General features: G+C 39.2%; 1 protein-coding gene across 2 annotated transcripts; it reads right to left on the bottom strand.

Moving 5' to 3' along the window:
• Window positions 1-182: 182 nt before the first annotated feature.
• Window positions 183-16,934, bottom strand: LOC146324862 (uncharacterized). Of its 2 annotated transcripts, XM_084720476.1 has the most exons (25): window positions 16,800-16,934; window positions 14,725-14,870; window positions 13,916-14,087; window positions 12,087-13,810; window positions 11,885-12,005; window positions 11,438-11,491; window positions 11,062-11,096; window positions 10,534-10,677; window positions 8,463-8,528; window positions 8,179-8,328; window positions 7,983-8,090; window positions 6,450-6,579; window positions 6,128-6,238; window positions 5,967-6,011; window positions 5,784-5,863; window positions 5,520-5,632; window positions 4,106-4,289; window positions 3,841-3,925; window positions 3,466-3,611; window positions 3,206-3,296; window positions 2,888-3,036; window positions 2,695-2,780; window positions 2,510-2,579; window positions 1,671-1,789; window positions 183-967 (listed from the first exon to the last, which is right to left on the bottom strand). In XM_084720476.1, the coding sequence occupies exons 1-25, from the start codon at window positions 16,924-16,926 to the stop codon at window positions 826-828; spliced, it is 4,398 nt and encodes a 1,465-aa protein (XP_084576602.1). In that variant the 5' UTR covers window positions 16,927-16,934; the 3' UTR covers window positions 183-825. The 2 variants fall into 2 exon arrangements, with proteins under 2 accessions (XP_084576602.1, XP_084576603.1); XM_084720477.1 differs by lacking the exon at window positions 10,534-10,677.
• Between the last annotated feature and the right edge of the window lie 293 nt (window positions 16,935-17,227).

Genomic DNA, 17,227 nt, shown 5'->3' with positions numbered 1-17,227 from the left:
GTTCTTTTGTCCAATGAACAAACTTAGATGGATTAACGTCCTTAGTACAGTTGAAATATTGATAACACACATGATAGTTTGTTCTCGACGCGCAGACACGTAACATTTTTGGTTTTGTATAAATTAAAATTGTTACAAATGTGCAAATTCAGTGAGGTAATTTTGAACAAACAAGCACCACAGAGAGATGAATGTGTAGCACTGTTGTGTTTCCTCTCTGCTGCCAAAACAGAGAGAAAAAGTATAAACAATCAAAATAAGGCCTAAAGTGAATAAATTATATTATTATATATGATTTCTGGTCACTCACTCCAACAAGATTATCATGGCAAGTGACTCGACTTTTGTATAAAAATGTCTCCGTTACAACTTTCTTTGTCAGACTTCCACTGACTTGAATGCTCAGTAACAGAGCTGCTGGTAGGTTTTGATGTGATACTCAGAGTTAACTTGCTCTGGAGCAGGTTACCATGGTGATCTATTACAAATGAAAAACCTGAGTTAAGCCCAAAGAAAGCTGGCTAACTGTATGAACTTGCCTCATGATTCAGGCCCATGTTATTGTTTGATCATAGCACCGTAAGAAAATAAAAAAAGATAACAAAAAACTAAAAAGTGCCTGCTGGTGATAGTGACTCATGGAGGGCAACTCACAGGACTGATGAAGCTCCTGAGTCAACACTTCTAAAAGTCAAAATATTAAATACTAAATTAAGTCTTTCAGAAAGAAAAAGAGTTTGATCTACATAGTACTTGAGGGCAGGATAAGGCAGGAGGTTTACCACTGCTGCTCTGACATGAGAGCGAGGATTCGGTTCACAGTCGTTATTCACATTCAAAATAATCCTTCAGCGGAGCGAAGAGGTGACGGATGACGGGGACGCTCCAGGAGCGACCCAGGACCTTCTGCCTCTGCGCCCGGCCCATGTTGTTCACGTCTGTGTAATGTTTGGGGAAGCCAAAGATCCTGGAAGAGTCAACCACATAGAAAATGTTGTGATATCTTATAACTTAATGTGTGTTAAAAGTTCACGACTCGGAAATGGTCTGCTTTGTTGACAGTGTCAAGTTTGAGTAGGACACGTAAAAACCCAGCGTGTTTTTAATTTAGAAATGTTACAAAAGATGAACTTATCTTGCTGCTGAAATAAATAAAAGCCAAATATTACTATTGTCACTACAGCTATGACTACTTTATTTCTATCAGTTAAAAATGTGAGAAGTAACGTCAACTAACTTAGTCATAACATAAATGTATACAGTACATGTTTTGGAGGGCATAACTGAACTGACTCTGATCATCTGTTGAGGAGAAAACAGGTTAGTCAACTGTGGGGATGGGTAGAGTTAGGATTTTATCGATTCTAATACTCTCATTGATCCTCCTTATTTGTCTTGTACTTTATATATTCTATAGTCACTATACAATCACAGTTTTATTCTCTACATCAAAGTTATGTTTTCCCTTCTCTGATTATCACAGTCCCTGGTTTTTTCATCTGTCGAAGAATCGTTCCAATTCAGAAGTGGGTTTTGGTGGCGTCCCTGGCCACATCAGTGTGTGTTAACACTGCTTTCTGGAGTGTTTTCAAATATATATATTACATGTAAGATTATAGCTGTGATATAAACAGTATGTGAACAAGAACATATTTCTCAGAGATGCTTACTGTTCCATTTCGGTGCACCACAGGTAGTCCTCTTTGCCGTTCATGTTGACAGGTAGCGGCCCCTGCTTGCCCTGCCTTATAGAGTTAGACTTCGTTGTGATGGTGCGGACTTTGTCAAACTGCAGGAAGAGAAAACAAACCACAATCAGTCTGTTGAACCACTTAAAGAATATTTTCATCTTTCCTCTGGTTAAATTTAAGACTTTCTAAGACCTTTTAAATGCCACATACAGTAAAATCTGATTTCACTTGTCTCACAATAATTCTTGACAAAGTTAAGTCCATAATGATCGTTGAAAGTATGAAGGAAAACTAGCAGGAAAAAAAATACTACATCATATTTTTTCATCACTTCGCAGCAGTATATAACAATAATTAATGATAATAAAATTAATCAAGTTAATGTGATGAACAGGTCAGTTAAAAATGATTCATTTTAGTCCTTTTTGCTAAATTTTATATTTGCTCGTTAGGAGAGGATGAGTTTGCTAGCAACTGTTGCTAGCAGTTATGTCAAGTGTTTGTTACAGGTCTGATGCTGCTGACTGGAACTTTATTGGTGGATTAAGGCGTCCTAACAGCCTGTAATCGGATATAAAAACATTTGTAACTAACATTACTGCTAACAGCTGAGAAAACAAATATTTAAGACTTTGGTAAATTAATTTAAGCCTCATTAAGACCTCGAAACACCTTTTTGGAAGGAAACCAAATTCAATACTTTTTAAGACTTTTCAAGATGTGCAGATATCCTGTTTCCTGGTTACATGGTGCTTCAACAACAGCAACCTTGAAGTGTAGGCACTTCAGTTTGCACACAGAAAACTAAGTGCTTCTACCTTTGCTGTGCGCCCGACTTCCAAACAATCCTGGAGGGCCACTTTGTCATCTAGAGATGTAGCGAGAGGTCTAAAGAGAAAAACAGACAGACGTGTACTGAACACTTGTTTTAAGGAATATATTTTTGTTTTCCAGTGAGGCAAAATGTATGAAGAAAGGAATGTGATTGTGCGTCAGTATGTACCTGTTCATGCCAGGGAGGTTTCCCCAAAAGTAGCGCGCTCTGTGAGCAGGACTGACTTTCACTGCATCGATGAGAATCGGATTACACTGGAAAAAAGAAAAAAAAACTCAATTATGAGCAATAAAAATTGGTGTGGCCTGTTCTGTGGAATCAGGATGAGAAGAGACTTTCACAGGTAATCAAAGATCATCACCTCCAGGAATCTGCAGATATCTGACTTGTCGTTGGCACTCATGAAAACTACATTTTCAAACAACCAGAAAAACGGCCGGTCGTCGTCCTCCTTCGGCTTCAACATGGTCAGTATGCGGTAGAACTCAAAAAAGAGCCTTCCAGTGCCCTCTGCAGGACAAACAGAGGGAGATAAACAGACTTATTAAAGAAGAGTGTGTAGAGGAAGCTGAAAACCTGCAGGGACCTAATTTTGTTCGGTATTTTATCAGTAACTTGTTTACTGTTCAGTATGCAGAGCTGCAAAAATGCCTTTGATAGAAGTTTGGAAGCTGCATACCAAATAATCCTTTTCGAAGAGGGTTGACCATGGACAGGTCATTACACGGACTGCCTCCAATCAGAAGATCAAACGGACCCCATTCAGCCAGCTGCAACACAAAACCATCAAGCTTAACTTCAGTCTTGACTTTCATGAGTAAAACAAGCATAAAATACACAAACTAAACAAACTGAGTTAAAGGTTGACGTCACATTTGTTTATAGTTGTGATACACACAGATAAACAACGGCATTAATCTTACTTCAGCTTGTACTCACATGTTTCCTTGTGATGGTACGAACATCATTAACATATTCAATCTTTCCCTCGTGCTTGATCATCCCCACAGCGATCGAATCCTCACAAATCTCTGAGGCGATGTAGCGTTCAATTTTTAAGCCCAGGTCGTTGAGCACCAGGTATCCTGTCATGATACCACAGTGGTTAAAAGCGAGTTGCTGACAAGAACAATACAAGCATTTTATATAAACACCATGACTGTTTTCCCATCAAAATCTAAATTTTGATTCAAGTAATTCTAAAACTGAAGCTTCCAAAATCTCCTCTTCAGTCTTACATAAAGAAAAACCATCACAGACACTGAATGATTTTGTCTGAGTTTACAAGATTGTCACATGACACAACGAACCAACCTGTTGCAATGCCGTCAAAAAGTGAGAGCACCCTGATTGGTCTGCGCTGATCAGCAGGGATGGAGGGGTAAACTCTGTGAGGCTCCTGTGACAAAAGGGTGAATAAAAAACGTTCAGTACCACTGCAACAATCGGTTGTGTAATAGCAGGTACACCAAGAAACAGCTGGTATGTACGTGCAAGTTGTTTTACCAGCAACAGTGTAAAAGTATTAAGAGTTGAAGGATGGAACTTTCTACTTAAACTGTGAAAGTGTGCTACTTACAAACTCCATGGCGCTGTTGTTGACAAAGAAGTCTTGCACCTTCACTCTCCAGTCTGGTCTGAGTTTGAGGTTCCCGTCGCACAGTTCTGGCTTGCACATGTAGCAGCTCCAGGGATCAACATCTTTCAGCTTGTCAAAGGTTCCCGGGCCCACCAGGATGTCCAGGCAGTCCTTACAGAAACACCTGGGAGAGACAAAGAACGTACAGCAGTTTGAATACATTACCCTTTTTTCTAGTGGATTATTTTTTATTTCACCATTTTAACTCTAATGCTTCACCTTATTTTAGTGTTTTCTCACAAACTCCATTTATCCGCTCACTTTGCTTTTCCCCTCAGTTCCCCTCTCACACACACACACCTACACCATCTCTAACTGCACACACAGTGGATTGCTGAGTCTGTAGCCCTTTTTACAGATACTGGTAATATCACTACAGTTAGAAAGATCATCTTGTGTGATGATCTGTGGAGAGGATTTCTCTCCACCTGCCTGTCTGTGTGTGTGTCTGCTGACTGCATGCAGCTCTGTGTCAGCACTGTAACAGGCTCTGATTCAACCTCCCTTTATGGATCAGAGGCAGAACGAAACTGATGCTGTTGTTCTGTGGAGTATTGATTTGTACAGATCTACAGATCATTGCTTTTATGTTCTTCGCTATCATTTACATATTCAAATTCTTCTTGTGTCATCTTTTTCATCAGACATGTACTGAATGCCAAAGGTAGGCAAGAGAACTGGAGAGAAAAAAGGTACTGGGATAAATGTGGGTCCAATTTTGATTCGATTCCACTCATTTCAATCGATTTTCAATTATCAATTAAATATTGAAATTGTGGCATCCCTAGTAAATGGGTAGAAACATATTTTTGGTTCATTATGACACTGTGGTGGGACAAATTAAGATTGTGGCAGCCCAGATGTAAGCAAGAGAGTCTCCATTAGTCATAATTGCTTTTTTCTCTTTATTAGTCATTTAGAAACCTGAAATTTAGGCTGGAATGTGGACAAGAAGACAACTACTAAATATCAGTGTCAGCTCAGTAGTAGCATTGATGTGGCATTGATGATAACTGGGACTAGAATGAGGGGTTGGAGAAGAGGTTTTATCTACAATGTGCTCACTGTGGTCATTTGGTGCATTATCCTAACTGCATATATCCATGAATCAAGACAAGATGCAGTATCATTTATTGAGCTTTTACCGTGTCAGACATGACAAAGTAAAAACTTGTCAGTAAAAGTAAGTCACACATTTAGAACATCAGCAGCAGCTTTTCTCATGTGTCTGCCTCAATAATTCAGATGTCAGATCAATTCATATATCAATTTAGTCCTGTGTACGATGATTCAAAATATTAAATTACAGTAATAAACATTAAACAGTGTACTGGCCTCTGCAAACAGTGTTTACCTGCAGCAGCTGGCGTTGCCACACAGAATGACCTCCAAGCCGGCACAGCACACGGTGCAGTACGACTGGTAGCCATCTTCATCGTAGCGATACAGCGTCTCAATGAAGTTCTCCTGCAAACAGTGACAAGGTCGATTCGCAGCATTTGGGATGTTAGAGGCAGCTGTGTTTCAGATGAGGTTAGACATTCACAAACTGGACTGGGATGGAGTAAAGCAGACCACATTGAATAGACAGAGATAGATCATCAACTTATTAGATTACCTTGCATTTTAGACAAAGGCCACCTTCAAACAACGGGTGTAACACTTCAATGTCAGATGTTCCACAAGACAAACAAACATCTGAAATAACAAATAATCATCACATTTACATTAAGAATCTTATGCTTACATCAAAGAACACTGTAAATCAAAAACTTCTTCAATACTCTCACACAAAACTCACCTTCAATTGTTTTGCCTTTCTCTTTGACCTTTTCAGTAATTGATTCTGTAAATTAAAATATCAAAACAAATCACAAATATGAAGGAATATCAATCATAATAACACAATAACTAGTTGGTTGTTATCTTTGTGGTCTAAACGTGGACACCAACAATACGAACCTCTGCTGTAGGTGATGGCAGGTGCCTTATTTTTTAAAACGTATTTCCTTTTTGCTGGAGGCTGGTAGTCAGACAGAGAAGACTCAGAAGAATCCTGCTGTTGAGCTGAACCTTGGAATAAAGATGGAATAAAGAGAAATTTCATGAAAAAAACATGTTTTAAGAAGCATCTATTGACACACATAGACTCAACAAGAAAAAGAGGTGAAGTTGCTGATAAAACCAGCCAGACAAACTGACACTCTATGACTACTGTCTGTCTAACATGTAATGAAAATTTAATCTGTAGTAAATAAGAAAATGTTTATAAATGTAAACCTACTAGGAGGCAGGAATCCTTCAGGTCCTGTGGGCAGAAATCCTTCAAAAGCCCAGTCCAACATCAGCTTCAGCTCTTTTTCTTTATTTCCTTCTGCCTCAGAAAAAGACTTTGCACATCGTTCACCTGCCAACTGCAGATTACAAACATTTCCTGGCACTGAGTTAAGACATTCTTCAAGTTACTTTCTTCATAATGACACATGAAACATCTCTGGTTTGCAAAAAGGACGCTGTTCCAATTGGGAGAGCCAAACAGTCACTCAGTGGTTTGAAAGGTAATCTTGCAATGCGAAACACTGTATGTTTCATTATTTTAGTCCCATCAGTTGTTTGGTCTTAATCAGAAAACCTTCTGATTTAATCCATTTTAAAGTCAAGTAACAGCCAAACAGCTGCTGTAGCCAACTTTCGACTTATTTGTTGTAAAGTCTGGTGATGTTTGTCTGATAAAGCTGCAATTACCTCTGGCAAAACATGAAACATAAAAACAGGGAGATTGGAATCACAGCCACTGGAAATTTGGCTAGAATTAGTAAAAATGTGTATATGTTATCATAGTACAGTGTCTCATTAAGTATTCACAAAAGCTCATTTTGCTGTTTAGACCATTTCTCAAGACAAATCACATTTCGAGTAACATCTTCCTACAGGAGTACAAATGAAGTCACCGTCTATGCACTCTTCAAATCCACCACACATCTTTGACAAAAACAGTAATTTAACCCTGGAGAACACGGGAGTTGCTGGTTTACTGCTGCCTCCGCTGGTTAGTTGGTTAGTGTTATTGTTTGACTTTGGTGTTTTAACAACTTAGTTTGCATCCAAACAAACAATACTTTCTGCGGGACGATGCAGCTGTAGACTGAGAACTCCCCGTGTTCTGTGAGGAAAAATTACTGTTTTTGTTAAAGGAAAACGCTTCAGTTGACGGCTTCAGTTCTCCTTTGTTCAGTTGGCTCAGACTCAAAGAGGCAGATTAAGTTCCAATGATTTGTGGAATTACTTGTGTGATTTTTGTATATTAATCATAATCATGTCCAATTCCCATTAACAGGGAGCTGAATTTAGATTAAAACTTTGTTTCTGACACTTTTTAGATGTTTACTGTTATGGATGTACATAGGACCCAGTGGGATACCAGTGGCATTAATACAAATTAAATATTAATATAAATATATGTGTAGCATTTTACTATATGGAAACTGGTGAAATAACAGAAAAAAGTTTAATATATTAATTCATCATGCCAAACTCCTCCTAAAACTTAATTAAAATTAAAATCCCATTGAGATCAGTAAATCTGGACCATTTTCACCACAATCATGAAGAAAACTGAGAACCGATGAGACGAGAACTGATTTCATCCTCTGCGCTTTGAGTTGACTAAACCTTTGTCCAGAGAAGTACCACACAACATTTCAGGACCAAACTCATGGTGTTACATTGGTTGGCAAGAAAAAGGTTAGAAAATACGATACACGAACCAGAAAGGACAAAAAAAAAAATTCAGTTTAGTGATGCTTTGGTCTCCTACCTCAATGATCTGGTAGATGGCTTCCTTGTAGATGGGCAAGCTGGTGAAGGAGTTTTTGCAGAAGCACTTGGTGAAGGCACTAAATGACAGCAGACCCTCCGTGTAGATCTGCAACAGAAAAGCAATGATGATCTAACAAATACAATTCCACACATGTCAAGTGTTCCCGCAGCTCAAGCAGATGCACTGTACTAACCTCTGAGAACATCCCGTCTCCAAACCACTCCACCCTCCGCATACCGGGCGGAGCTGACTTGGTTTTCCAAGGCATCACCATCCCGGGCCACCAGGAGAACCCCTTCACTTTCCCCCACACAAGTTCTCCTGACAGAAACCCTTTCCCATCCTGCACACATCAAAAAACAAGGAGAAATTTCATCTACATGAAGATAAAAATCGAACACAAATATTTTCCATGATGTCTGATCAGTTGACTGAGAGTAACTGTATCACGTTTTTTTCCTGCAGCTGTTATATTACCTGGTAGACGTGTTTCCGTCTTCTAACCCTTGGTGTGGGTTTACTGGATGGTGATGTCTCTTCTGCCTGAAAGGCAACATTATCATTGCTTTTTATATTCAATTCCAACAATGAGAAGAGAATTTATTAAAAACACGAAGCAATGAGCTTTTCATCATCGTTAAGATATGAACATTCACTTTGTTCAAAGCAGCACAATGTACTGAAATATAATAAAAAAATCAAATTGGAAAAATCCAATAACAAACAATAAAATGTCTGTTCCACTGTGAATTCAATTTTTGAATGCGAGCCAGTATAATGCTAAGGAGGATGTGTTATCTCACTTTTGCCTTATTTCTAATTTGATTTGGTGCCACATGAACAAAGCGAATGATGAATCTGAAATGAAGGCGTGTGTTAGAGGTAGGATTGGATTCTGATAGCTGTTTTTTCCTTCTTCCAATTTGAAGATCAGAATCTAAAGAGCAATCTGTCATTCAGTCATATCACAGAACAGACATGCTTCAATTTATGTTGAATGTAACAATAGACAATTAATTCCTTACAGGTTTAATTTAAAGGGTCTCTATGGAGTTTTTAAACCTCTATTAGCACTTTGGAGTGTGTTTTTAAATATACATTATCATTCTGCTATTAGAAGAAAAAAAACAAGCTTGCTTCTATTTCTTTAAACCAATTGTAGTCGTCTTGGGTGGCACAAAACCCAGGATGGAGCAATTATCTCCATGTAGGTCGCTATCTCTGAGATTATTGTTGTTTTCGGTAGCGACGGGGACTTTGAAACACACAGATTGTGGAAGGGGAAGAGAATGCCAATGGCAGACTCAAACCCACAGTCTCGATCCAGTGAGTCAGACTAACATGAGTGTGATGCAGTAAGCAGTCCAATCAATGGTGCTACAATGTTCCAGATATGTTGCAATGCACCACAAAGGGATGGAAGATTGTAAACTCGTAAACATGGATGTAAACAATGTAAAATACTCAGATTATGTGGAGGGAAATGCACTCAACGTGTTTGTTAGTCCTAAAGGATAAACACAACACATGTTGGTGAGTAATGCTGACTGCAAACACAAACATTTTGCTTGTTTATGAGAACACTCCACAGGGCCCCTTTAAGTTTTTGCTAAAATTAACACCCATTGAATACTGATGAGCTTCCTCTGTCGCCTGCCATCGTCAGATAACAACCAGCAACCACACAAAGAAAATGTATGGTTAATATTACTGTCTATGGGAGGCAAGAAAAAATATTCAAGGCTTTGGAAAAGAAATTTAAGACTTCCACAGCCTGTTTTAAGGAACTGAATTCAGTGCTCTTTAGGACTTTTCAAGACCTGCAGTTTCCCTGTGAATGGATGAACACTCCAGTAACACTTACCTGCTGATGACGTCCTGTTTTTAATGTGGTTTTGCAATAAATAAAATTACTTACTAAACATTTTATATAGTAATTTAATAAAGAGTATCTAATTGATCTTTTAAACCTTAACAGGTAATTCTTTAATTTTAGTGAAAGCTATTTCAAGGATTCAGTTTTGATCAAATGCTATCAAGCTCCAACCCTGGTTGTTTTTGACTAGTAGCATTTCAGAGAGGCCATGTCATGGCTAGTGCTGGGTATCGTTTAAAAAACTACAGTACCAGTACCAATGTCAGTAACCTTAAAGTGATACCAACACAGATTTGATTATTAATTTTACACCACATGCGTGTAGTATAGTCATAATTGTGAATGTTTTGGTAGCATCTTAGCACACTTCACACAACAGCACACTCAACTTCATCACACCAAAGACTGTATAGGTTGTGGCGGGAGTGGTAGTGGGCCAATCACACATCACATTACACTGAAAAATGCTTAAGGTGATTGGCTACAAGCAAAACCATACCAATAGTCCTTTTTTTCTCGATCTTAGTACAAAAAGGATCAAATTGAATGGAGAAATTTCGATACTACTTGGTACTGGGTTATTTTGCTTAAATCCTTAAAGATATCGGGTACCGATACCCTGCCCTAGTCATGGCCCAGGACTATTCTGGTAGTATACTTGAGTATACCTACCACTTTATCTTGGGACTCCTTATTGTTGTCCTTTTCAAGATCTATGGGCTTGGACCACTTGCTAGCACCAGCCTGAAACACTGTACGGGCCTGTGGCTTCTGGCGCAAGCTGCTCTCCCAGCCAAAACCTCCCCTAACGGCCCCCTGAGAGACAACACACTCCCATTACACGCTCAAATATCATGCACATGCAAATGTAAACCAAAACACACACACACACACACACACGTTTATATAGGGGCACAGTGCACCTCATCACACCAGTGACTATGAAGATGAAAAGACTGTTAGCAGATGAGAGGGAAGAGTGGAAGAGTCACCCAATGAAAGTTCCAACTTGAGATTTTAAAAGAAGCAAAATATGATTAAGCAAAACAATCTTTTCTTATTTTCTGGTTATAGCTGCATTTGAATTCAGCACAACAGTCCTATTTGGAAAAATCTTATATTTTTTAACCAAGTTGCTTCTTTTACATCTAGATGTAGTAGATTAAGAAGCAGAAGACAAACAGAGAAAGAGTTTGTTACCTCTTTCCAAACGGCGTACTGTTCATCCTTTAGTTCTTTGGGAAAGAAATGGAGTATTTCAGTGTGTTTCAGTGCTGAGATCAGAGATAATATCAGAGACATTCTGACATGGATGACAGGATCCTGAACATGATGCACACTACAAAATACTTCTAAAAAAGTATGTTGTATGTTTTTTCTCAGCTAACAGCTACATTAAAATTGACTATATTTACAAACTTAAATTCACAAGATTAAGTACATATTTAATACATTTAAATAATGAAATGTAAAGTATTCGTCTATAGTTTAAGTATAGTAATCAAGTATTCTTCTATAGTTTTCTGCAATTTTGCAAATAAAAGGTTGGCAAATAAAAGGAAATCGTTTTTCTTACCATTTATCTTTCTAAGGCGGACTTCACACGGCTTCACATGAAAGCCATTCAGTCCTACAAAATAAGTGTCATAGTGTTATTAACATAAGGGATCCAATGCATTGATTTCATACACACTTCTGCTCAAACTCTTATACATGTGCATCATACAAATAATAATTATAATCCCATGAAAGGTAAGATGCCCTGCCCAACAAGTCTTCCAGATGTAAAAAAAAAAAAAATGTTTGTTTGGTACTGACCCCAGCAAATATCACATCATCGTGACACATAGATGACAGCTTTTTCAGTGAAAATTAAAACTGTGATACAAAAATGATCACTCTTACTTATTATGATCTTGAGATAATCACAATAGGATTTTTTTTTTTACCATATTCTGCAGGTAAATTAAGTTAGACAGATTTAACTTGTTTGACCTATCGGATGGACTATCATTCTTCTCACCTTTAAGCTGACGTGGGGAGTCCTTGTTGTCAGAGAGAGGGCTGTCAGATGTGAAGTCGCACTCACTTTCTGTTAAGGTTTCACTCTCAGAGAACAAAGTGGCATCTTCTTTCTCCAGGGCCTGAGACGGTAAGTGCACAAAATGAATTAAACACAAGGAAAAACACAGATGTTGATACAGCACGAACTAAACTTTACATACCTGAGAAAAAACCTGCTGAGCCTCTAATGGAGGACAGGGGAAAGATAACAGGGTCAAAATGAGCTTCCTGAACATTGAGGTTGGCTTGGTGTCCTTCAGCACACTGGCCCAGTGTTCCTCCAGTGAAACCACTTCCTCTCCTTCTTCACTCTCCCCTTCCTCGGCCAGCTGATACTCAAGAAATTCACTTGTTAGCTGTTTGACCTCTTCAGGAGAGCTGCAGATTCCCAGCTTTGTCCCAAGCTCCCCTACCGCCTTCCCTGTCACTTTCAGCCTGCTCTGAGCATTCAACAGCTCAAGTATGCTCTTTAGCACCCCCTCACCAAGAGGCAGTTCATCTGCAATGCAACCTGTGAGTGCGATGTAGAAAGACAACGCCTCCTCCTTTAACAGTGACAGTGCCTCTGTAGCCTCAGACTTATTCAGGAAGTCCTCCACAGCTTTCCCACCCAGACTGAGCTCAGGGCTCGACAGGTGGAATTTCTTGTTCTTAAGGATTTGGGCATCGCGCTCTTTGAGGAAGCGAACAGCAGCTTGAGGATGAAGGAAGTTAGAGGTGTAGGTACATAGCAGGCTACTGGCTTCTTCCAAGATGAGCAGCATATCAGCTCGGGCAGCTCCTTCATGCATCTGCAGATGTCTTTGGAAAGTGTGTAGAGGCTTCAGGGCCTGCTCCAGGAACATAAACGTTGCTCTGACTTTAGGATCCTGCAGCTGGGAGCAGATTAACTTGGCTTTCTCGTCATCCTTGTCATATGACTTAAAATAGGACACAAGATCTGTCCATATTTCCAAAATTTTTGTGACTAACTGGAAAAACTTAAGGCAGCTGGTGTTGAGATGAAATGATGGACTGTCCGTGCTGACATCTGAGCCAAAAAGAGCCTCGAGGTTGTTGTTCTTGGTAGAGCAGGAGGAGTGGTGGGCATGGATGTCTACCATCAGCTCTTGAGCCTGATTGGACAACTCCTTAACCCCAGCATGGCAAGCAGAGTCAGCGATGGTGTACAGCCCTCCTAAGGCAACTATGTTCGGGTTGAGTTCCCTGAGCTGTGAGCAGATCTGCTCTGAGGCCGCACCATTACTGTCAGAATAAAAAGCGACAAGATTATCTGTCGGTAACCCGAATTTCTTCAAGGTCTCTGCCACTGCTGCCGCTGTTTGATCTTCTTCACCACCCACTGACTGAAGAGCATCCAGAAATTGGATGCAGTGCCTGGAGGCTTCGACATCAAAAAACCCAACAAGGACCACAGAGACAGTGTCATCCTTTCCCAATGTTACCCCTCCATAAATGTACACACAGTAAGGAGTGTGTTGGCAAACAGATGTGATATCTTTGGGGTACTGCGACCCCAGCGTAGAGCGTGCAAAATGTCTGGACACCTTTTCACCCTTAGCAGACCCGGTGTTAAAGTGTTTGCAGATAAAATGAATAGCTGCATCACTACAGGGCAGCGGCTCAGAGTGTCGGTTTTGCTGGGACTTGTACATTTTTGCCCTTTTTTTGTGTTTCTTTGTCTCTGCATGTCGCTTGAGTTCTGGAAGGCCTTTACTGAATGTGCTCAGGTGCCAGTCACATGAGCGGCAGTAGGTATAGTCATCTCCACGAGTGCTTTGGTCAGCCCAATTAAAAATATCCTTCCACTTTTCAGTGTAAGGATATGCTAGTCTGGTCATTCCAGTACCATTCTCTTCCATGCTTGATTCCAACTTAGATCTCCCTGACAAAGAAAGAGAAGAAAATGTATTATTGCACAATTACTGTAAACGTGATCAGGACACAGTGCACTGTCTTATTTTATTATCACAGTGAAATTGAAACTTACATTTACGTGACTGTGGAGATGCCAAAACAGGGCTGATATCATGGCTGTCCCGGGCTTTCACAGGGTCGTATTCATTACTCTTCGCATTTACTGTATAGAAAACTTTGAACCACTTCAGGATCTCAGTGCTGCTTTTAAGATCCCCTTTTATGAGCTCCTCAACTGGAATGGTCTAAACCAAGACAAAGAATACATATCAAGATTTAGAAATCAATTTAACTTCCATATTAAACAACATTGTGGTATATATAATATATATAAGTAAATTTCCCTTGATAAAGTTGGATTTTTCAGTGTCAGTTATGTGTAGTTGACAAGTCATAGTCACATTGTGGGAAATACTTGTCTTCTTGCAGAGACTTAGATGAGAAGCTTGATACCACTTTCATATCTGTACACTAAACACAATTCTAGCATGTGGTTAGTTTAGCTTAGCATAAGACTAGAAACAACTGGCCTTACTCTGTCTAAAGGCACAAAAATCTTGTTTGTTTAATTCTTATATGGGAAAAGAAACGTAAAACTCACAATTTGTGGTTTTACAGGTGAGTTACATGTTGGAATTATCTTATGGCTGGGAGCAGTGACTTTCTGTCATCTTAGTCATGAGCTGTGACCGTGTGATTGCCAGAATGTACTCACTGCTCCTGGCACTACATATCATCTGATGATATTTAATACAGTTTCATGTACACAGTGACATTTCTTTCTCATAATGGATAAGATTTTGGAAACTTGCTCCTTAAATGTAGCAGAGACGTTAAAAAAAAGAAACTGTAACACTACTCTACTAGAAAAACAGTGCATACCCTTGTGATACCGTTTTTGGTGAAGGCCTCAAGAAGGAGACTGAAGTTGTGCTTATAGTCGGCTTCACCTTGAGCATCAAACTTCACCTTGGTCAAGTCGACAGAGCCAGGAATGACCCAGTCCATGATCTGACAGTGACATGCACCTGTACGATCATACACACATAAAAGCAGTTCAAAAAGTGTTATTCAGCGAAAACCCCCATGTTTTTGCTGTTTTTCAACGGCTGCGGGATATATTACACTGAGCAATGATGACCATTCAAGCTGTGCTGACATGGTGGCTGCCTCTGCCTTACTATTCTTTCCTGTAGATGGATAGTAGGAATTACTGGCATAACGTCACCTATTTCCAAGGTGCATGTAAAAGGGAAAGAGGGTCTAGTAATTACAATCAAAGTGATTTATTGTCATCTTAAAACATATATACATATATACAGTGCTTAACAAATTTATTAGACCACCACCCAGTGTAAGGTTTATGCCACAGCTGCCCTAAATTAACAGCACTGGTAATTACCAAAATCATTTTTTATGTTTCTGTAATGGTTAATACACCAGTATGTAGAAGCTCTTTAACGAAATGATATTTTTAATGCTAAAATATAATTATTATTGTTATCCATGAATTTTCAAAGTTACTGTTTTACAGGCTTAAAGGGAAGACTGGCTGCTAAGAAGCCATTATTGAGGCCGGCAAACATCCAGAAACGCCTCAGATTTCCCAGGGAACACAAACACTGGACTGTTGATGACTGGAAGAATGTACTCTGGTCAGACGAGTCCAAGTTTGAACTCTTCGGTCGGCATCGTCGTGTTTATGTCCGCAGAAAAGCTGGAGAACGTTTTGATGCCAGATGCACCCACAGCGAAACACGGTGGAGATTCCATTATGGTATGGGGTTCCATTTGTGGAAACAGCTTGAGCAAATTCGTGAAAATCGACAGTATCATTAACAAGAACGTTTACCACAACATCTTAGTGCATCATGGAATCCCTTCTGGACTGAATCTGATTTGTTGTGGGTTCATATACAAACAAGACAATGAGCCCAAGCATACTTCAAAGCTGTGCAGAGACAATTTGACCAAGAAAAAGGAATCTGGAGTTCTGGAAATGATGGACTGGCCAAGTCAAAGTCCAGATTTGAATCCTTTTTTTCAAAGATTGATCGCACGAGTTTCATCCAAAGCAAGTCTGTGGGAACAGCTAGAAACTATTTGGAACTCAATAACAAAAGAGACTGTCTAAAAGTACATAAAAACAATTCCAGCAAGAATGCAAGCTGTTATCGAGGCCAAAGGAAGCCATACAAAATATTAAGTTTTTTGGCTATTATGTATGAAAAAGGACTATTTAGTTGTTTCAGTTTATTATTTGCCAAATAAATAACAAAAACATTTTTGTTTTAAACAATTTTTTGAAAGATTTCTAAAATATTTTTGTTTTCTCATTTTTATGACAGGTGGTCTAATAAATTTGTTCAGCACTGCATATAGTCTCCTCTGTAATATTTAAGACTGGCCCTCTGGCTGTAGTGTAGACTTTTTTAATTAAAGAACAATGCAGCCAATAAAATGAACCAAATTCAATGACAAATACACTGCATTTCCTATGGCTGCTTCACAAAAAAAAACTCTTTTGATATGAAGCAGCACCAAATTAAAAGTAACTTAATACAGCTCAACCAAGTAGTGATGCAGCTGTAAGCAGTATCTGAAAGCATGAACAGACACACAGAACTGAAACTAAACTCTAAACATAAGAGATTTCATTAGAAGTTACAAAAGTAATGAGAGCTGACCACGGGGAGACTTTTACAAATCATGCTTTCTCTTTTGTCACGAGTCATACATGTGTTGAGCCAACCAGTTAAGCATAATACACACCTTGGTTAGGAGACAAACAACAAACAACTACACAGGGCCACAACAGTGTGGGTCGACATGTATACACACCGCTGTGCAGCAGTGGAAATGTGTACTGAAAACTTGGTGTTGTGTGCTGTGATTAAAGTGGGCTAAACCAGGCCATTGGAAAAACTGCATTCGTTCTGCTCATACTGATGAATCACCTGAACCCATCTGCCGCACATCTTTGAAGTTAGTCTTCAATAAGTTGTTGATCCAGGTCACCAAATATAAGCGGCTTGATTTATCCTGTGAGGAGGAGTCTGGAGTCACAACCGTCGTACTTGCCATCTTGCAGCTCTCTGACAAAGCAAACAACACCAATCACATTTTTATAATATGAAGGTTTAATGATTAGATAATCAAAAACATTAGCATCCTAGCTAATCAATGTCCATGCCTGTTTTTTTACATCTACATTTATCATCTATACCAAACAAAAAAATCACAACATTTCGTACATTTCGGCTCAGGAGCAGTATAAGTGATTCGATTCCTGGCTCCCCCTGTCCAGATGTTGAGGCGTCCCTGGGCAAATCACTGAACCCCAATCTACAATAGCTGTTTAGGCATTCTCAGTCATCCAGGTCAT

The sequence above is a fragment of the Lutjanus erythropterus genome, chromosome 6 (genome assembly GCF_056507025.1).
Source record: "Lutjanus erythropterus isolate fLutEry1 chromosome 6, fLutEry1.hap2, whole genome shotgun sequence".
Lineage (NCBI taxonomy): Eukaryota > Metazoa > Chordata > Actinopteri > Lutjaniformes > Lutjanidae > Lutjanus > Lutjanus erythropterus.
Note: the sequence above shows the minus strand (reverse complement) of the source record. Positions and strands in the feature narration are given on the sequence as shown.

Coding starts and splice junctions, on each gene's coding strand:
- LOC146324862 (XM_084720476.1), bottom strand. CDS start 16,926: ATGGCAAGTACGACGGTTGTGACTCCAGACTCCTCCTCACAGGATAAA. Junction 12,006..12,086: donor CTCAGCAGGTTTTTTCTCAG/GTATGTAAAGTT, acceptor TTACCGTCTCAG/GCCCTGGAGAAAGAAGATGC. Junction 11,097..11,437: donor CCGCCTTAGAAAGATAAATG/GTAAGAAAAACG, acceptor TCTTTCCCAAAG/AACTAAAGGATGAACAGTAC.